The 22,118-nt window shown below is 46.7% G+C and overlaps 1 protein-coding gene across 1 annotated transcript in view; it reads right to left on the reverse strand.

Moving 5' to 3' along the window:
* ITGA9 (integrin subunit alpha 9) overlaps positions 1-22,118 on the reverse strand; it is an 838,556-nt gene that overhangs the window by 112,989 nt on the left and 703,449 nt on the right. Inside the window, exon 23 of the mRNA XM_063922573.1 lies at positions 21,132-21,239. Coding sequence (XP_063778643.1) covers positions 21,132-21,239 — 108 coding nt within the window. The remainder of the gene's footprint in view (positions 1-21,131; positions 21,240-22,118) is intronic.

A 22,118-nucleotide genomic window follows, 5' to 3' on the forward strand; every position in this document is an offset into this window, starting at 1 on the left:
CCATCTGTTATACTGATGTCCACATTCCTGCCTCCTCTCCTGTCACTCTGAGACGTGGTCACCGCAACGCCTGTTACATCCGGAATGGCGTCTCCCGCGGCCTCCGCCGCTGTTCCTGAGTTTCTACATGCAGAATGTCAGAGTGGTGATTACATCAGCCGCGGCCTCCGCTGTGCACGCGTGGTTAAATGTGCGCTTGTCAGTCTGGCGTCTCCTGTCTCCTGTGGCCGGCGCCGCCATTACTGTTTTGATTCTCACATGGATTACAAACCAAACTTCCCTCCAAGAGTCTGCATGGGCGCAGCCATCTTGGATTCTGTCATCTGTTCATTTCCACCAATCTGCTGTCTGCATTGTTAATCTGCATAATTGCCTAGCCAATCCCTTCCTTGCTGCAGGTATAAGTAATCTGTGCCTGAGCAAGGAAGGCGTCAGTGCTTTGGTTGTCAAACCTAGTTCCAGTTTGTCTCTCTCCTGTGGTTGTTTTCCAGGTTCCAGCTCCTATCTCCACACTTCCACTAAAGAGACCCGCACCAGCATTTCCACCTGCGGTGTAGCCTGACTCTCCTATCCATTTGGATTCATCTGCTTCCAGCTACAGATCCACCTGCTTTCAGCATCCAGCTTCCAGCAGAGGTCAGCTCTTCTTAAAGTGCCGGTACCCTTTTCTGCAGATTATCATTTATCACCGGCATTATTATTTCACCGCTCTCAAGCTCCAAACATCACTTCATATTTCATCGCTCTCAAGCTACATTTATTATTTAACTGGTTCCAGCCAGTATCCACTCCGTGCCAACATCAGTCTGGTTTCAGCCAGAACCCACAGCAGCCGTTTTATCCACAGCAGCCCAGCTTTTCCTGGAACACCAGCTGGTACGATCCTGGGCTATCTCCATTGCTACAGTCGGGCCTGGTAAGGACTTTCCAACTAGAAGATTATAAGAACTATCTCACACTACCAGAGCCCTGTGGCCCTTGCCATCCTGTAGTACCCAGGAACTGTATTTATCCTCTGCTGATTTTTATGTTTTCTTTTTACTGCTGCTGTGTTACGGAGTATGTCATAATAAACATCACTGACTTTTATCCTGGTTGTCGTGGTCACGCCTTCGGGCAGTTATTCTACATGTTACTTACATGTCTAGGGGTCTGATACAACCTCCCAGGTTCCGTTACATCTCAGCCCCTACAACTGAGGCTGCCTCCCGTAAGCTCAGGCCCTCAGTTGTGACAGTAAGCACTGACCATATGAATCCAGCCGGAGACCAGGATCAAGCGGCCAGGCAGATGCAAGAACTGGCAGCCCGACTTGAACATCAGGAGGCTGCACAGGGCCACATCGTCCGCTGTCTCCAGGATCTCTCTACTCGGCTGGATGGGATTCAGACAACCCTCTGTGGATCAGGCGCGTCCAGTGCGTCAACCACAGTGACTCCAGCTATAACCCCACCCACCTTACCTATTTCTGCTCCCCGTCTTCATCTTCCAACGCCAGCAAAATTTGACGGATCTCCAAGATACTGCAGGGGATTTCTCAACCAGTGTGAAATTCATTTTGAGCTACAACCTGGCAATTTTCCCAGTGACCGTACTAAAATTGCCTACATTATCTCTCTTCTCAGTGGCTCAGCCCTTGATTGGGCATCACCGTTATGGGAGAGGTCCGACACCCTGCTATCCTCCTACACTGCATTCGTGTCAACATTCAGGCGTATCTTCGACGAGCCAGGCCGGGTAACTTCAGCTTCATCTGAGATTCTCCGTTTACGCCAGGGATCATGTACTGTAGGACAATATCTTATACAGTTCCAGATCCTGGCATCCGAACTGGCATGGAACGACGAGGCCCTGTATGCTGCATTTTGGCATGGCTTATCTGAGCGTATTAAAGATGAGTTAGCTAGCAGAGACTTACCTTCCAAGTTAGATGAGCTAATCTCACTCTGCACGAAAGTTGATTTACGTTTCAGAGAGAGAGCAACTGAGCGTGGAAGATCATCTGCTCCAAAATCTCCTGCTCCTCCTCCTCGCCAACTGTCACCATCTAAAGACGAGCCCATGCAAATTGGCCGTTCCCGTTTAACTCCTGCTGAGCGCCGAAGACGTCTCTCTGAGTCTCTTTGTCTTTATTGTGCAGCTCCGTCTCACACCATTAATGCCTGTCCCAAACGTCCGGGAAACTCCAAATCCTAGCTCGCCAAGGAGAGGGCCGGCTAGGAGTAATGATCTCCTCTCCATCTCCTCATGATTGTAATCTCCCAGTCTCGCTTCAAGTTGCTCAACATTATCGGAACGTCATTGCCCTCCTTGATTCCGGAGCAGCTGGGAACTTTATTACCGAAGCCTATGTTAAACGGTGGTCCCTACCCACCGAGAGACTTCCTTCGTCCATCTCCTTAACTGCCGTGGATGGCAGCAAGATTTTTGATGCAGTTATTTCCCTAAGGACTCTACCAGTTCGTCTGAGAGTGGGAGTTCTTCATTCCGAATTTATTTCTTTTTTAGTGATTCCAAGAGCCACACATCCTGTGGTCCTGGGCCTTCCATGGCTCCGTCTTCACAATCCATCTATTGATTGGACGACTACGCAGATTCTGGCATGGGGTCCCTCCTGTGCTGAGACATGTTTGTTTAAAGTATTGCCTGTCTGTTCTTCCTCCCCCAGGTCGTCTGATGTTCCACCTCCTCCATATCAAGATTTCACGGATGTGTTCAGTAAAGCTTCTACTGATATCCTTCCTCCTCATAGAGAATGGGACTGCCCGATTGATCTCGTTCCAGGGAAGGTTCCACCTCGAGGCCGAACTTACCCGTTGTCTCTGCCTGAGACGCATTCTATGGAGGAATACAGTAAAGAGAACCTAGCAAAGGGGTTCATTCGACCTTCCTCTTCTCCAGCCGGCGCAGGCTTCTTTTTCGTAAAGAAAAAAGATGGTGGTCTGCGGCCGTGCATCGACTACAGAGGTCTGAACGACATTACCATCAAGAACCGCTATCCATTACCACTGATTACTGAGCTCTTTGATAGAGTTAGCGGAGCTACCATCTTCACAAAGCTGGACTTGAGAGGTGCATACAATCTCATCCGGATCCGTGAGGGTGACGAGTGGAAGACCGCCTTTAACACCCGTGACGGACATTATGAGTACCTCGTCATGCCCTTCGGATTGAGCAATGCTCCAGCTGTCTTCCAGCATTTTGTCAATGAGATCTTCAGAGACATTTTATACCGTCATGTCGTGGTCTATCTAGATGATATCCTCATTTTTGCCAACAATTTAGAGGAACATCGTTTTTGGGTAAAAGAGGTTCTGTCCCGTCTCCGTGTCAATCATCTCTATTGCAAATTGGAGAAATGCGTCTTTGAAGTCAAGTCCATTCCGTTTCTAGGTTACATTGTGTCCGGTTCCGGACTAGAGATGGATCCTGAGAAACTACAAGCAATCCAGAATTGGCCGATACCCTTAACCCTCAAAGGGGTCCAGAGGTTCTTAGGGTTCGCCAATTATTACAGAAAGTTTATACGAGACTTTTCCACCATTGTGGCGCCCACTACTGCTTTAACTAAGAAGGGTGCTAACCCGTCCAAGTGGTCTGAAGAAGCTACGCAAGCTTTTCATCTCTTAAAACAACGGTTCATCTCTGCACCAGTTCTGAAACAGCCCGACATCGACTCTCCTTTCATCTTAGAGGTGGATGCCTCCTCCGTTGGAGTAGGAGCGGTGTTATCTCAGAGGGCTAAAGATGGCCACTTACATCCTTGCAGTTTCTTCTCCCGGAAGTTCTCCCCAGCGGAGCGCAACTATGCCATTGGCGATCAGGAGTTGCTAGCCATCAAGCTCGCTCTAGAGGAGTGGAGATATCTGTTGGAGGGAGCTTCTCATTCAATCACCATACTTACAGACCACAAGAACCTTTTATATCTGAAAGGCGCACAATGTCTCAACCCTCGTCAGGCCAGATGGGTACTTTTCTTTTCCAGGTTCGACTTTAAACTCCAGTTCTGTCCGGGCTCTCAGAATCGCAAGGCCGATGCCCTTTCCCGCTCATGGGAGCAAGAAAATGAGTCAGAGTCTTCAGACAAGCATCCTATTATCAATCCGTTGGCATTCTCCACGGTAGGGATGGACTCTACGCCCCCACTAGGGAAAAGTTTTGTGAAGCCGGTACTGAGGAAGAAGCTCATGCATTGGGCCCATGCTTCCCGTTTTGCCGGACATACAGGTATCCAAAAAACCCTGGAGTTTATCTCTAGGTCCTATTGGTGGCCAACTCTGAAAAAGGACGTCACTGAGTTTATTGCATCTTGCCCAAAGTGTGCCCAACATAAAGTATCCCGCCAGTCGCCTGCGGGGCAACTGGTTCCACTATCCGTTCCCCGTCGACCATGGACCCATCTGTCGATGGATTTCATTTCAGACTTACCCATGTGCAACAAGTTCAATACCATCTGGGTGGTAGTTGACCGGTTCACCAAGATGGCACACTTCAATCCTCTCACCGGTCTTCCGTCAGCTTCCAAGTTGGCTCAAGTGTTCATACAAGAGATCTTCCGACTCCACGGTCTGCCTGAAGAAATTATCTCAGATCGAGGAGTTCAATTCACAGCCAAATTCTGGCGAAGTTTATGTCAAGTCCTCCAAGTCAAACTAAAGTTTTCCACGGCTTACCATCCTCAGACCAATGGTCAAACTGAGAGGGTGAATCAGGACTTGGAGGCCTTCCTCCGCATCTATGTGTCTTCCTCTCAAGATGACTGGGTTCAATTACTTCCCTGGGCCGAGTTCTGTCATAACAACCAGTATCATTCCTCATCTTCTTCAACACCATTCTTCACTAACTTTGGATTCCACCCTAAAGTCCCTGAATTCCAACCGCTCCCAGCAACTTCTGTTCCAGCAGTGGATATCACCTTGCATCAGTTTGCAAACAACTGGAAGAGTGTACGAGCAGCTCTGCTCAAGGCATCGTTCAGGTATAAGAAGTTTGCGGACAAGAAGCGTAGAGCGGTTCCTGCTCTCAAGGTGGGTGATCGGGTATGGTTATCCACGAAGAATTTGAGGTTAAGAGTTCCCAGTATGAAGTTTGCACCTCGCTACATTGGTCCTTTCAAAATTGAGCAAGTCATCAATCCTGTTGCTTACAGACTTCAGTTACCTCCCTTCTTAAAAATACCCAGGACATTCCATGTTTCCCTGTTGAAACCGCTGATCCTGAATCGGTTTCATTCCTCACTTCCTCCAACTCCGAAAGTCCAAACTCAATGAGGCGTTGAGTATGAAGTGGCCAAGATCCTGGACTCACGTCACCGTTACGGTCAACTACAGTATCTTATTGACTGGAAGGGTTACGGCCCTGAGGAACGCTCATGGACCAATGCTTCTGATGTCCATGCTCCTGCCTTGGTCCGGAAATTCCATTCCAAGTTTCCTCAAAAGCCAAAGAAGTGTCCTGGGGCCACTCCTAAAGGGGGGGGGTGCTGTCACGATCCGGGTATCTGGACGCCATTACTTACCCTTCAGATGCCTCCTGAGGCTGGCTCAGCATTCCAGGACCGGATCCCATCTGTTATACTGATGTCCACATTCCTGCCTCCTCTCCTGTCACTCTGAGACGTGGTCACCGCAACGCCTGTTACATCCGGAATGGCGTCTCCCGCGGCCTCCGCCGCTGTTCCTGAGTTTCTACATGCAGAATGTCAGAGTGGTGATTACATCAGCCGCGGCCTCCGCTGTGCACGCGTGGTTAAATGTGCGCTTGTCAGTCTGGCGTCTCCTGTCTCCTGTGGCCGGCGCCGCCATTACTGTTTTGATTCTCACATGGATTACAAACCAAACTTCCCTCCAAGTGTCTGCATGGGCGCAGCCATCTTGGATTCTGTCATCTGTTCATTTCCACCAATCTGCTGTCTGAATTGTTAATCTGCATAATTGCCTAGCCAATCCCTTCCTTGCTGCAGGTATAAGTAATCTGTGCCTGAGCAAGGAAGGCGTCAGTGCTTTGGTTGTCAAACCTAGTTCCAGTTTGTCTCTCTCCTGTGGTTGTTTTCCAGGTTCCAGCTCCTATCTCCACACTTCCACTAAAGAGACCCGCACCAGCATTTCCACCTGCGGTGTAGCCTGACTCTCCTATCCATTTGGATTCATCTGCTTCCAGCTACAGATCCACCTGCTTTCAGCATCCAGCTTCCAGCAGAGGTCAGCTCTTCTTAAAGTGCCGGTACCCTTTTCTGCAGATTATCATTTATCACCGGCATTATTATTTCACCGCTCTCAAGCTCCAAACATCACTTCATATTTCATCGCTCTCAAGCTACATTTATTATTTAACTGGTTCCAGCCAGTATCCACTCCGTGCCAACATCAGTCTGGTTTCAGCCAGAACCCACAGCAGCCGTTTTATCCACAGCAGCCCAGCTTTTCCTGGAACACCAGCTGGTACGATCCTGGGCTATCTCCATTGCTACAGTCGGGCCTGGTAAGGACTTTCCAACTAGAAGATTATAAGAACTATCTCACACTACCAGAGCCCTGTGGCCCTTGCCATCCTGTAGTACCCAGGAACTGTATTTATCCTCTGCTGATTTTTATGTTTTCTTTTTACTGCTGCTGTGTTACGGAGTATGTCATAATAAACATCATTGACTTTTATCCTGGTTGTCGTGGTCACGCCTTCGGGCAGTTATTCTACATGTTACTTACATGTCTAGGGGTCTGATACAACCTCCCAGGTTCCGTTACATCTCAGCCCCTACAACTGAGGCTGCCTCCCGTCAGCTCAGGCCCTCAGTTGTGACAGGTTTGTCTCAATTTGGCGCAGTTTTTAACTATTTAACCGTTCCTGGATTAAGTGTCAGTATCCCCTGAGGAAAACCACACTTTGTTGAAACAGCTGTCAGGCTGTGGCTGTATTATTATCCAACATGTTATTCCTGTGAGGAATAAACCTTTAATTTTTTCTGCATATAAAACTTGAGTGCTGGTACTTTTCTTTTTCTATATCCTGGGAAAAGTGAGTGTGTTTATAAATATATATATAATATTGGGAAATTTATTTTAAATACACTACACTATGTCAGATACTTACTGTACATTACAGGTTCTAAAGCACAAGTAAAACTATCATCCGGAAACCTTGCTGTTCCCATCACTGACTACAATGTATCGGTTTCCACAATACCATACCATAGGGTGCTCCTATTTACAATGACAGAAGACTCGTGGATCCCAGGATTCGCATAGAGGAGGTATATGTGTTAACACATGCATTTCCTCACATCTGGCATGGAGCGGGTCTGGTGTTTCCTTTCTTTAACTACTTGGATGCCTGCTTGGAATGAAGAGGAACTGATCTATACCATGAATAGGTGAGTATGTATTTTTTTTTTTTTTACAGCAAACAGGGATGCCTACCTGGACAAGTGGACGGGAATGGCTACAGGAAGTGTAGTTAAGTTTGTGTAAGTGCATACCCTCCAACTGTACCTTTTTAATAGGTACAGTACCTTTTTTTTATGGTCTGTAACGATTTTTAGCTCTTCAAGCTCCCATTGAAAGTATAGGGAAAGAGGTGTGGCCACGCCCTTTTACCTGTGACCACGCCTCCTTTTTACTACTTTGTACTGATTTTTATGTGTAAAATGTTGGAGGGTATGTAAGTGTGTTTATTAAAGTTTTACTCCCATGGTGTGGGGGAGGACTGCTGGGACCTTTAGTCCCTCCTGTAAAAGACAATATTATTTTTAAACTTAAACTCACTGAATGGACTATCAACTCGGCACCCACAGCCCTGGCCTTGGGAGCCCTGGATGGGGAACCCCTTTATTGGTGTGTCCCTACCCCCCTAGGAAACCCTGGCCAGGGTTGACTAGTTAGAGCAGGTTAATATTACAGCCACAAGGACCAATATAAGCGTGGCCCCTGGCTGTGGCAATACCTCCCTGTTAGTGGAGCCCAGTGCTGGTTTCAAAAATACGGGGTACCCCCTACTTTTTTTCTTCTGTATTTTTTAAACCAAGATAGGTCCAAGAACCTGGTGCTCGTTCTTAAAATACAGGGGAACCCTACACAATTTTTCCTGTCTTTTTGGATCCAGGACTGTCTCAAAGAGCCCAGGGCTGGTTATGCTTGTGGTGAAGAAACACAGACCATTTGTTTTTGTGTTTTTTAACCATTTATTGACAATTACCCAAAGAAGCATTGCATAGATCTTACTAATCTGTGCAGGCTTTATGGTCGGGAGTGTTTGGCTGCCGGCAAACACGGCAGCCAAACATGAATGCATGTAACATCAGAAAACATGTTTGCCTAAAACACCTGTGTCCGATCAATCACACTTGTGTTTAACATCGGGCAAACACGTGTGAGACACGGGGGAATATTTATATTTACTAAGAGTTGACTTTTGGTCTATTTAAAATTGACCAGAATAGAACCAGCATCCCCACAAAGTAAACTATAGTGTTTCTATTCCAAATAGCTAATTTATTAAAAGTTACATGTTACATGTTAAAATAGCTGGGTAATGTGAGTTGTATTTGAAGTTGTAAATGTGTTCTATTCACAAATAATTTACCAAAAATCAATAAAAATCGACCCAAAATTATACAAAAGTATTCCTACTGGCTAAAACAGGACCTGTGCTAATTTACATATCCACGATTTTTTTTTAAATCATTGACATGGCTTTTAATGCCATGATTTATGCACCCAGAGTGCCCCACATGCTTCTCTCCCATGTGTTTTCCATCATATTGAGGATTCAGACAATTCCACATGACTATAAATCAAACAGAACTGTTTCTGATGGTTTTATTGAAAATTGTGATTTTGGGTAGATTTTTGGTTCTATTTTCAAATCGACTGTTAGTAAATGAGCTTTTCTACTGATGTCTATAGGGAAGTACCGATAGTCTATTTGAAGTTCTATTTGTGTGTGAAGTCGAATTTCTGGTGATTTTTAGTCAGTTTTGCCTTTAGTAAATACCTGATTGTCAAATACACTGCCAAATCACCTCAAAATTACCTCAAAATGGACTGAAACTGAAAATCGACCTTTACTAAATATACCCCACGGAGCTTAGTAAAGTTAACCCTATATGTATGAGGACACATCTGTATACATAGACTTACTTAAAAGTATCAGTTTTTTCAAAACAGTATAAAATGTTGATATTTAAAAAGAAAAAGAAAAAAAACTGCACGCATTCTTTGTGTATTAAGGATAATTACAATTTTATTTTAATAAAGACTATTTACGAACCGCAACAACTGTGCAAGTGAGGATGCACTTGCTCGACAAGAGGGAGCGCTGATATGTAACTATGCATGCTTCAATAAAAAATAAATTGTTTAAAAATAAGAATTTACTCACCGGTAATTCTATTTCTCGTAGTCCGTAGTGGATGCTGGGGACTCCGTAAGGACCATGGAGAATAGACGGGCTCCGCAAGAGACTGGGCACTCTAAAGAAAGATTCAGTACTATCTGGTGTGCACTGGCTCCTCCCTCTATGCCCCTCCTCCAGACCTCAGTTAAGGAAACTGTGCCCGGAAGAGCTGACATTACAAGGAAAGGATTTTGGAATCCAGGGTAAGACTCATACCAGCCACACCAATCACACTGTACAACTTGTGATAAACTTACCCAGTTAACAGTATGAACAACAACTGAGCATCACTCAACCGATACTACATAACCATAACCCTTTGTTAAGCAATAACTATATACACGTATTGCAGAAAGTCCGCACTTGGGACAGGCGCACAGCATCCACTACGGACTACGAGAAATAGAATTACCGGTGAGTAAATTCTTATTTTCTCTAACGTCCTAGTGGATGCTGGGGACTCCGTAAGGACCATGGGGATTATACCAAAGCTCCCAAACGGGCGGGAGAGTGTGGATGACTCTGCAGCACCAAATGGGCAAACACCAGGTCCTCCTCAGCCAGGGTATCAAACTTGTAGAATTTTGCAAATGTGTTTGAACCCGACCAAGTAGCAGCTCGGCAAAGCTGTAATGCCGAGACCCCTCGGGCAGCCGCCCAAGAAGAGCCCACCTTCCTTGTGGAATGGGCTTTCACTGATTTTGGATGCGGCAATCCAGCCGCAGAATGAGCCTGCTGAATCGTGTTACAGATCCAGCGAGCAATGGTTTGCTTTGAAGCAGGAGCACCCAGCTTGTTGGATGCATACAGGATAAACAGCGAGTCAGTTTTCCTGACTCCAGCCGTCCTGGCAACATAGATCTTCAAAGCCCTGACTACATCAAGCAACTTGGAATCCTCCAAGTCACGAGTAGCCGCAGGCACCACAATGGGTTGGTTCAAATGAAAAGATGACACCAACTTTGGCAGAAACTGCGGACGAGTCCGCAATTCTGCCCTATCCATATGGAAAACCAGATAGGGACTTTTACATGACAAAGCCGCCAATTCTGACACACGCCTAGCTGAGGCTAAGGCCAACAGCATGACCACTTTCCACGTGAGATACTTTAGCTCCACTGTCTTAAGTGGCTCAAACCAGAGGGATTTCAGGAAACCCAAGACCACGTTAAGATCCCAAGGTGCCACTGGTGGCACAAAAGGAGGCTGAATATGCAGCACTCCCTTAACAAACGTCTGAACCTCAGGCAGTGAAGCCAGTTCTTTTTGAAAGAAAATGGATAGGGCCGAAATCTGGACCTTTATGGACCCTAATTTTAGGCCCATAGTCACACCTGACTGTAGGAAGTGCAGGAATCGACCCAGCTGGAATTCCTCTGTAGGGGCCTTCCTGGCCTCACACCAAGCAACATATTTTCGCCATATACGGTGATAATGTTTTGCTGTCACGTCCTTCCTAGCCTTTATCAGCGTAGGAATAACTGCATCCGGAATGCCCTTTTCTGCTAGAATCCGGCGTTCAACCGCCATGCCGTCAAACGCAGCCGTGGTAAGTCTTGGAACAGACAGGGCCCCTGTTGCAACAGGTCCTGTCTGAGAGGCAGAGGCCATGGGTCCTCTGTGAGCATTTCTTGCAGTTCCGGGTACCAAGTCCTTCTTGGCCAATCCGGAACAATGAGTATTGTTCTCACTCCTCTTTTTCCTACGATTCTCAGTACCCTGGGTATGAGAGGAAGAAGAGGAAACACATAGACCGACTGGAATACCCACGGTGTCACCAGTGCGTCCACAGCTATCGCCTGAGGGTCCCTTGACCTGGCGCAATACCTCTTTATTTTTTTGTTGAGGCGGGACGCCATCATGTCCACCTGTGGCAGTTCCCATCGATTTACAATCTGCGTGAAGACTTCTTGATGAAGTCCCCACTCTGCCGGGTGGAGGTCGTGTCTGCTGAGGAAGTCTGCTTCCCAGTTGTCCACTCCCGGAATGAACACTGCTGACAGTGCTTGCACGTGATTCTCCGCCCAATGAAGAATCCTGGTCGCTTCCGCCATTGCCACCCTGCTTCTTGTGCCGCCCTGGCGGTTTACATGAGCGACTGCCGTGATGTTGTCTGACTGAATCAGCACTGGTTGGTCTCGAAGCAGAGGCTCCGCTTGACTCAGGGCGTTGTATATGGCCCGTAGCTCCAGGATATTTATGTGCAGACAAGTCTCCTGACTTGACCACAGCCCTTGGAAGTTTCTTCCTTGAGTGACTGCCCCCCACCCTCGGAGGCTTGCATCCGTGGTCACCAGGACCCAGTCCTGTATGCCGAATCTGCGGCCCTCGAGGAGGTGAGCACCTTGTAGCCACCACAGAAGAGACACCCTGGCCCTGGGGGACAGGGTGATCAACCGATGCATCTGAAGATGCGATCCGGACCACTTGTCCAGCAGATCCCACTGAAAGATCCTCGCATGGAACCTGCCGAAGGGAATGGCTTCGTATGACGCCACCATCTTTCCCAGGACTCGTGTGCAGTGATGCACCGACACCTGTTTTGGCTTTAGTAGGTCTCTGACCAGAGTCACGAGCTCCTGAGCCTTCTCCTCCGGGAGAAACACCTTCTTCTGGACTGTGTCCAGAATCATGCCCAGGAAGGGCAGACGCGTCGCAGGAATCAGCTGCGACTTTGGAATGTTCAGAATCCAGCCGTGCTGACGCAACACTTCCTGAGAGTGTGCTACGCTGATCAGCAACTGCTCCCTGGACCTCGCCTTTATGAGGAGATCGTCCAAGTATGGGATAATTGTAACCCCTTGCTTCCGAAGGAGCACCATCATTTCCGCCATTACCTTGGTAAAAACTCTCGGTGCCGTGGACAGGCCAAACGGCAACGTCTGGAATTGGTAATGACAGTCCCGTACCACAAACCTGAGGTACTCCTGATGAGGCGGATAAATGGGGACATGCAAGTAAGCATCCTTGATGTCCAGAGACACCATAAAATCCCCCTCTTCCAGGCTTGCAATGACCGCTCTGAGCGATTCCATTTTGAACTTGAATTTCTTCAGATAAATGTTCAGGGATTTTAAATTTTAAATGGGTCTGACCGAACCGTCCGGTTTCGGTACCACAAACATAGTGGAATAGTAGCCCCTTCCCCGTTGAAGGGGGGGAACCTCTACCACCACCTGCTGGAGAAAAAGTTTGTGAATTGCCGCCAACACTATCTCCCTTTCCATGGGGGAAGTTGGTAAGGCCGATTTTAGGTAACGGCGAGGGGGCGTCACCTCGAATTCCAGCTTGTAACCCTGAGACACAATTTGTATAGCCCAAGGATCCACCTGTGAGCGAACCCACTGGTGGCTGAAATGTCGGAGATGCGCCCCCACGGCTCCTGGCTCCGCCTGTGGAGCCCCAGCGTCATGCGGTGGATTTAGTGGAAGCCGGGGAAGACTTTTGTTCCTGGGAACTAGCTGCATGGTGCAGCTTTTTTCCTCTACCCCTGCCTCTGGCAAGAAAGGACGCACCTCTGACCTTCTTGCTCTTCTGAGAACGAAAGGACTGCATTTGGTAATACGGTGCTTTCTTAGGCTGTGGAGGGACATAAGGCAAGAAATTTGACTTCCCAGCCGTAGCTGTGGAAACAAGGTCCGAGAGACCCTCCCCAAACAATTCCTCACCCTTATAAGGTAAAACCTCCATGTGTTTTTTAGAGTCGGTATCCCCGTCCATTGCCGAGTCCATAAGACCCTTCTGGCAGAAATGGACATTGCGTTTACTCTAGAGCCCAGCAGGCAAATGTCCCTCTGGGCATCCCGCATATATAGGACCGCGTCCTTGATATGTGCCAGGGTCAGTAGAACAGTGTCCCTGTCCAGGGTATCTATCTCCTCAGACAGAGTATCCGTCCATGCAGCTACCGCACTACACATCCAGGCCGAAGCAATTGCTGGCCTCAGCAGTGTGCCAGAATGTGTATAAACAGACTTCAGGATAGCTTCCTGCTTTCTATCCGCAGGATCCTTTAGGGCGGCCGTATCCTGAGACGGCAGGGCCACCTTCTTAGACAGGTGTGTCAACGCCTTGTCTACCCTAGGGGAGGATTCCCAGCGTAACCTGTCCGTTGGCGGGAAAGGATACGCCATAAGTAATCTCTTGGAAATTATCACCTTCCTGTCAGGGGAATCCCACGCTTTTTCACATAATTCATTTAATTCATGTGAAGGGGGAAAAGTCACTTCATGCTTTTTCTCCCCATACATATAAATCCTCTTGTCAGGGACAGGATTTTCCTCAGAAATGTGTAATACATCCTTCATTGCTACAATCATGTAGCGGATGGCTTTAGTCATTTTAGGTTGCAACTTTGCCTCATCGTCATCGACACTGGAGTCAGATTCCGTGTCGACGTCTGTGTCAACTATCTGGGATAGTGTGCGCTTTTGAGACCCTGACGGCCTCTGCGCTGTAGGATCAGGCATGGGTTGAGACCCTGACTGTCCCAAGGTTACAGTTTTATCCAATCTGTTATGCAAGGAGTTTACATTATCATTTAACACCTTCCACATATCCATCCAATCAGGTGTCGGCACCGTCGGCGGCGACACCACACTCAGCTGCACTTGTTCTGCCTCCACGTATCCTTCCTCATCAAACATGTCGACACAGGCGTACCGACACACAGCACACACACAGGGAATGCTCTGACTGACAGGACAGGACTCCACAAAGGCTATTGGGGAGACAGAGAGAGAGTATGCCAGCACACACCCCAGCGCTATATAACCCAGGGATTACACTGTACCTTAGTGTTTACCCCGTAGCTGCTGTTAAATATATATCTGTGCCTAAATTTATGTGCCCCCCCTCTCTTTTTAACCCTCTATTGCACCTATATACTGCAGGGGAGAGCCTGGGGAGCGTCCTTCCAGCGGAGCTGTGAAGAGAAAATGGCGCTGGTGTGCTGAGGAAGAAGGCCCCGCCCCCTCAGCGGCGGGCTTCTGTCCCGCTCTAATGTGTAAAAAATGGCGGGGGCTCGGGCATATATACAGTCCCAGACTGTATATATGTCTATTTTTGCCAAAAAGGTAATTAATTGCTGCCCAGGGTGCCCCCCCCTGCGCCCTGCACCCTACAGTGACCGGAGTGTGTGGGTAGTGTGGGCGCAATGGCGCACAGCTGCAGTGCTGTGCGCTACCTTAAGTGAAGACAGGAGTCTTCAGCCGCCGATTTCGATGTCTTCATGCTTCTGCTGCTTCTGTACTTCTGGCTCTGCAAGGGGGACGGCGGCGCGGCTCCGGGAACGGACGATCAAGGTTAGGTACCTGTGTTCGATCCCTCTGGAGCTAATGGTGTCCAGTAGCCTAAGAAGCGCTACCTAGCTGCCGTGAGTAGGTTTGCTTCTCTCCCCTCAGTCCCTCGTAGCAGAGAGTCTGTTACCAGCAGAATCTCTCTGAAAATAAAAAACCTGACAAAATACTTTCTTTTCTAGCAAGCTCAGGAGAGCCCACTAGGAGCACTCAGCTCTGGCCGGGCACAGATTCTAACTGAGGTCTGGAGGAGGGGCATAGAGGGAGGAGCCAGTGCACACCAGATAGTACTGAATCTTTCTTTAGAGTGCCCAGTCTCCTGCGGAGACCGTCTATTCCCCATGGTCCTTACAGAGTGCCCAGCATCCACTAGGACAATAGGAAAAATAAAATAAAAAAATTCTAAATTGGTGACAGGGATGGTTCTACACCTTCTGGAGCGCAGGGCGAAAGTTTCTTTTGGGCACCCCCATGTTTAAAATAGGGACAGCTTGCGCAGCAGGTGCACAACAAAAATATAGGGGTGTGAGTTCATAGGGAAGGGGAGTGTCCGCAGAATAGTACCAATTCAGATTACATCGCACAGTACTGTCTGTTATTCCTGTTACACCACACAGTAGTGTCGATTATTCACATTACACCACACAGCAGTACCCCTTGTACACTTAACTCCACACAATAGAGCCCCTTATAGATGTTATGCCACACAGTTGAGACCCTTATACATGTTATACCACAGTAGAGCCGCTAATACATGTTACTCTGCAGCTTCTAATGCAGAGAGAGGTGCTGCAGCAGAGAGGTTCTGGGACAAAGAGAGGTGCTGCAGCATCAATGAAGAGAGAGGTGCTGTAGCAGCCGAGGCAGAGAGGGGTGCTTCAACAGCCGTGGCAGAGAGAAGTGCTGCAGCAGCCGAAGCAGAAAGAGGTGCTGCAGCAGCTGGGACAGAGAGAGGTGCTGCAGCGGCCAGGGCAGAAAGAGGTGCTGCAACAGCCGGGGAAGAGAGTGATGTAGCAAGTCAGAAGTAAACCTGCTGCACAGCTATAAAGCAGATAGTGAGTCAAATAAAGAGGGCGGGCAGAGCTCCGGCATGTGCTTTCTATCAGTGTCTCCTGCTGTCTCCTCTGGCCTGCCCTGTTCCATACATAGTCTCCAAGTCCAAGTCAGTGTGCATCCCTCTGCTTCTCCTCCTCCTGCTCTGTGGCTGCCTGTACAGTGATCTGCGGTATAGCAGGTGGAGGGAGTGTGGGGTCAGGCGGCGGTGCACCCTCTAACATTTCCAGCACCCGGAGCTCGTGTTCCATCGGCGCCACCCTCACTACACCCATGCCCCTATATCATTCCATAAAAGATTTTGATATGCTTTTCGAAAAAGGTCAGACACAAAGGGGGGTATTCAATTGTTTGAAAAGTCAGTTGGATGTCTGTTTTTTCCTATCTAATAGACAGGAAAAAACAGACTATAATACAAAGGTAAGCGATCTTTTTTCTCCGGCGCTCATAAAGACTTGGTTTCTATGATTTGAATAGTCTCTTTTAGTTTATTCAGCTCATGTCTATTTATTTACGCATGGTTTTATGAATCTTATAAATTGTATTGAATAAGTTTTATTTATGATGATACTTTATTTATTCTATGTCTATGATTGATGGATTTTATGTATGAATTGATTGCGCAATAACTCTACGTATAGTACAGCCAATTATGAAATATGGACATTGGGGCTTGATCATATGTGATCCTAATAATATTCGATCAATTATGGTTCCGGTATGAAAGATAGATAGTGTCTAGTTAGACAGTCAATAGACACCATATGTTAGACAGACATTAGGTCGACAGGGTCAAAAGGTCGACAGGGTCAAAAGGTCGACAGGGTCAAAAGGTCGACAGGGTCAAAAGGTCGACATGAAAAAGGTAGACACCATGTTTTTTGCATTTTTGTAGTTTGTGTGGAAAGTTTTGTCATCTGGGACCCCCAATTGTAGAAAGGCATACGCTCGCCACACTTCGGGCACGGTGGCTCGATGCGCTCGCCACAAGGTTTATAACCAACTCTATGCCGACATGGATAGAGAAAGTATGAAATAATCCAAAAACATGTTACATAAAAAAAAAAAATTGTCTATCTTTTATATGGCGACCATTTTCATGTCGACCTTTTGACCATGTCGACCTTCTGACCTGTCGACTTTTTGACCTGTCAACCTTTTCCATGTCGACCTTTTGACCCTGTCGACCCTTTGACCCTGTCGACCTAATGTCAGTCTAATATATGGTGTCTATCTATTGACTGTCTAACTAGACACTGTCTATCAAATGGATAGGGTTTTAGAACGCCGCACCCGGAAGTGCGGCTGGTGCGGGTTGTTATGCGTTGCTAGGAGACCAGCGTCACATGACCGCGTCGAGGTTCAGCTGGCCCTGACGCGGCGGTGACGTACTTTCAATGCGCACCCGGAAGAGCGGCCGGGATACTTGTATACGGCTAGCTAGGAGATGATAGTCACATGACCGCATCTTAGGTCAGCTGGCAGAGAGGCGGAGGCTATGATTGGCTGACTCATATGCTCAGCTGTAAGCAATCTTCCTTATTTAGATTCAGCTAGTGATTGAATGTAAGACGTTTTTAAGGACTAGGAGGCTTGCCAGACACTCAGGAACCTTGAGAAAGATCCTAGAAGGGATTGAAACTGGTCGGTATAGACAGGGGACACAGAGACTGTGGAGCGGGCAACTCCGGAAAGGAGCTGTAGACCAGGAGTCTAACCCGGGAGACCACCTGAGGATTCAACCTCTTATGCGCCAAAGGAACTGCATAAACACCAGTTCCATGCCAATCCGGTAATTGTCCTACCAACACACCCCCTACAACCCTGATCCAAATCTGAGTGTTGTTACATATTTTGTGTGTTATAATAATTTGTGTGTGTTACTAAAAGAACGTACTATGCCATGGTCCTTTCTCTCTTGCTTTTTTTCATATATACTGGAGGAAATTGCATGAGAACGGACCAACGTGTATGTTTACACACACACAGTCAAGCATAGACTGAATTCTGGAACTTTTGGTCCTAGTGAATATCCCATAAAGAACGAAAGGACATTCTATCTATAAAGGAGAAATAAGATTTGGTCTTTGTGAGCGCCGGAGAAAAAAGATAGCTTACCTTTGTATTATAATCTATACCCTTAGGGGTTTTTGAGGATCCCCTTTAAGTGCTTATTCTGGCTGCCACTCAGGTAGCGCTTTTTTAATTGCCTATTGTATTTTCACAGGAAAAAACAGACACCCATCCGAATTGAATTCCGCACAAAGACACCTTTACATATAGGAGACGCAGAGCAAAAGGTCACAATAGTAAAGAAGATTTTGCATAGCACAATGGAATGACTAGACAGATCATGGACAGGTCTCTTCTGTAAGATAGATACAATGACATGAAAATGCACAATACTTATAACTGTAATTTCATTTTGCATGATTAGAAACAGATGTAGCATGCGTTACAATTAGATCAGCATCCGGTGACTTTATTATTCTTTCTTTAAGAAAACACTTTGCCTCGTGTCAAATAAGTTTCTAGAAGTAAAACACTGAAATACCTGCCATACAGTACATTTCTCTGCCACCTGATGACACTTTGGGTCTTATTCAGAGTCAGACTGAAATACGATTTGAGACTTTTTTCAGTCACAAATTGGGATTCTTGTTTTTTGTCTCAAGTGAAACTTGGGCTCACTGCAACCAGGGGGCTGAGACTGAGCCTGGAATTGTGGCAACTGACTTTGAATGCAGCACAGGCATACAGTTACAACTAAATAATAATAATACATTTATTTATGAAGCGCTCTTTCTCCAATAGGACTCAAAGTACTTACCAGATAAAATGAACATAATACAGTACAGAAACACTGAACTACAGAAAAGCTTTTCATAACATACAGAGAGCATGGAGACACTAAATGGACATTAAGGAAACGCTGAGTAAGGGGTGTATTCAATAACGGTCGGAAGCTGCTGTCTTGTCGGAAAGACGGCAGCTTCCAACCGAAATAGGTCGGAAGGGGTTCCGGCCTATTCAATAGGGGCTGATTTTTTTCCGACAAGTTGGGAATTCCCGACTTGTCGGAAAACACGTGGATCGGTGGAATAGCCGCCGATCCACATGCTTCTGTCGGAAATGGGTCCAAATCCGACAGGTTTTGGCCCCCTTTCCGACAAACTCAATCCGACTTGAAAACAAGTCGGATTGAGGTGAGGAGACGAGCGGTGTTGTGGGCGGCTGGGGGAGCTGAGATAGACGGCCGGCGGGGGGAGCTGGCTGTGGGGGGACATGTCTGCGGTGGCGGGGGCTGCAGGGAGAGAGGTGCCTGGCCCCCCACAGCCAGCTCCCCCCGCCAATCTCTGCTCCCCCCATGATCCGCAGGCATCTCTTTCCCTGCAGTGCCTCCCCCCACCACCCCAGACATGTCCCCCCGCAGCCAGCTCCGGCCACCGATCACTGCTCCCCCTGCTGCCTATCTTACCCCCGCTGCCGTCCCGCTCACGGCCACCGCCATCTGCACACCTGGCCGCTGCTGTCAGCGCATACACAGCCGCTGAGAGCAGCAGCAGGACAGGACCCTGTGTACGGCCAAATCCGACAGTTGGATTTGGCCGTCCACTGAATAGGGGTTGTCGGATCCATTCCGACAACTGCATGTCGGAATGGATCCGACTCTTATTGAATATACCCCTAAATAGGAAAGTCTTGAGTCTATTTCTGAAAGAATCTAGAGTGTGGGCATCTCAAACTGAGCGGGTAAGCCGCATAGAGTTGGAGCCACATGGCTAAAAGTTCGACCCCAGATGAATCCCGGGAGATTCTAGGTTCTGCTAATAGTCCTTCATCTACAGATCACAGTAATCGAGCGGGGCAGTATGGAATCAGAAGCTGCTTCAGGTACCTTGGGCCCTGGTCATGTAAGGCTTTGAAAGTCAGTAAACCAATCTTGAAACAGATGTAGCATCTTACAGGCAGCCAGTGAAGGGAGTAGAGAATGGGGTTACAGTATGTTGCTGGAACAGGGCTGGATTTTGTACCAGCTGTAAGCGGGGCAATTATTATACTGGGAGACCAAGGAATGTCGCACTGTAACCTGCACTGTATCCGATCCATATTGCATGCTACCCACACTGTATCTGATCCACACTGTATCCGACCCACACTGTATCTGACCCTCACTGTAACCTGCACTGTATCTGACCCGCACTGTATCTGACCCACACAGTATCCCACACAGTATCTGTTGAGGATATTTTGGGTAGCTGCTGGGTGAGGGAGACACCGGTTCCCCAGCTGGGACAAGCAGCTGACACTGACCACCTGGCTATGGGGAGCATGATGCACAGGACACACTACACTTTCTATAGAACGGGGTGTAGAAAGTGTATTTTACACCTAGGGATCCCATGTTGGCATAACCTTAACAGATGACGTTATGAGCTATAAAGATATGACGATGTAGGATTAGGAAGGTGTATGCAAGAAAATGCAAGAGGGTGTATCATCTGTATACTGCAGAAAGCATAGAAGATAGTATAGAACCCTGTGGGACACCACGTGGCAGTGGCACTGGTGACAATAAATGTACTCCAGACAAAAATTATTTGAATCAGCTAAGGACTGTTCTATGCAGTCCACAGACATTTTTCAGGTGCTCAGAATCCCAAATGGTGTTCTCTGGCCATGTAGTCTCAAACTAAAGCAAACATTGTAGCTGAAAAGTCTCAATCGCAGCTTTGCGGAGGGGTCTGAGTTGCATCTGTTTCGATCCTGGTGTAAGTGTACTAAAAATGGATAGTGATGAGTGCAAAGCTACTAATGACACAGACCCATTTCTTCAAATTTAATCAAACAGGAGAAGCAGTTTTAAAAAGTCATTTACACAGCAAGCAACCTTTGTTCTCAGAAATAAATACTGATTCATACACAATTGGCTAAAGGGAAGCCTGCACATATATTTATAGGGATTGGAAAAAAATTATAATGGACCTTATTCAGTAAGGATCGCAAATTTTCATCAACCAGCAATAGCAGGAATCTCCAAATCCTTAACCAGTTCCAATGCCAGAACTGCCTAATTAGGGGGGGTGGTATCCTCCCGCTATAGTGAAAATAGTGAAACTTAGCCCAGGCTGATTAATGCAGGGCTATTGCCTTTATTGGAGAATGGGCATGTTTGGAAAATATAGCATTCCCCTCTTTCTCAGCAGCTGCCAGTCCTGTACAATAGCAAGGACTTTGGATTATTTTTAAATGTTGCATTTAATGTATTTATACGAGAGTAAGGGCAGGATTATATTTCCCAGAATCCATTATGCTAGCATTTCATAGTTTTTTCTTGTAAGTATGCACCAGAAAACACTGAAAAAAGTCCATCAGTTTAAATGCACCTACCATAATGTCCTGGATGAGAAACATTTCAGCTCCAGAAGCAGAGAGGTGATTCGGGAATAACATTTTGATAGATGATCCAGGCAGTGTACTCGGTCCAGCATTGTAAACCTGAAAATAATGAGCACACATCATTTTAAAGGATCTTTATCCATGCATTTATGTCAATAAAAACAGAAAGTATACGAGGATATTGAGGTTGGGTTTTTTTCTGGCCAGAAAGCATTAATACTTTAATACCATACTGTTATTACTGATGTCAGTAGGTGTGTAAAGCTTGAGGTAAGTGGGTAAAGCCTGGGCTACTACAGTACCGCTATTATGAATTGTTTCCCAAGTTAATGCATTTTTTACACCAAGTACATGATTTTTGTATGTGACGTTACTACTGAGGAAACATTAGTATCCTTTAAAAGTTATGTGGGAACCAGTGCTTGTGATTGATCTGTTTCATTTAAAAAAAAACACAAAAAATATTCAGTCAATTGTGATCTTCATGTTTACTGCCTGGAAAGGAGCATACTGCACATATGGTTTTCAATAAGATGATGTAAAACATATCAGAATGCTTGGCATACCAATCTAACATAACATCCCAGAGTCTGCAGTCAATCACACAAAACAGCTCTAATGAAATTGCTAATAATTCATCCAGCCCCCTTCCTATCAAACTATTTGTCATATGGCAATGGAAATGAATTTCACTGTTTTAATCAGAAAGGAGGGTCAAGTGAAAGGGTTAAACGTGTACTCCAATGGCTACATCCACGTTTTGGGCCTGACTTTTTTTTTGCAATATATGTTTATTGAGAACAAACAATGAACAAAACTGACAAGCTATCACAGTTACAGATACTATAAATATATAGATGACAGAAAATACAATAGGTTATCAAGACGTCATCAGCAGTTGTTTGGACTGTATTAGGTTTTGAACCAGACAGTATAGAAAACAAATAGAAACAGACAACAACATACAGGGAGTGGGAG

Source organism: Pseudophryne corroboree, chromosome 5, assembly GCF_028390025.1.
Source record: "Pseudophryne corroboree isolate aPseCor3 chromosome 5, aPseCor3.hap2, whole genome shotgun sequence".
Taxonomy (NCBI): Eukaryota; Metazoa; Chordata; class Amphibia; order Anura; family Myobatrachidae; genus Pseudophryne; species Pseudophryne corroboree.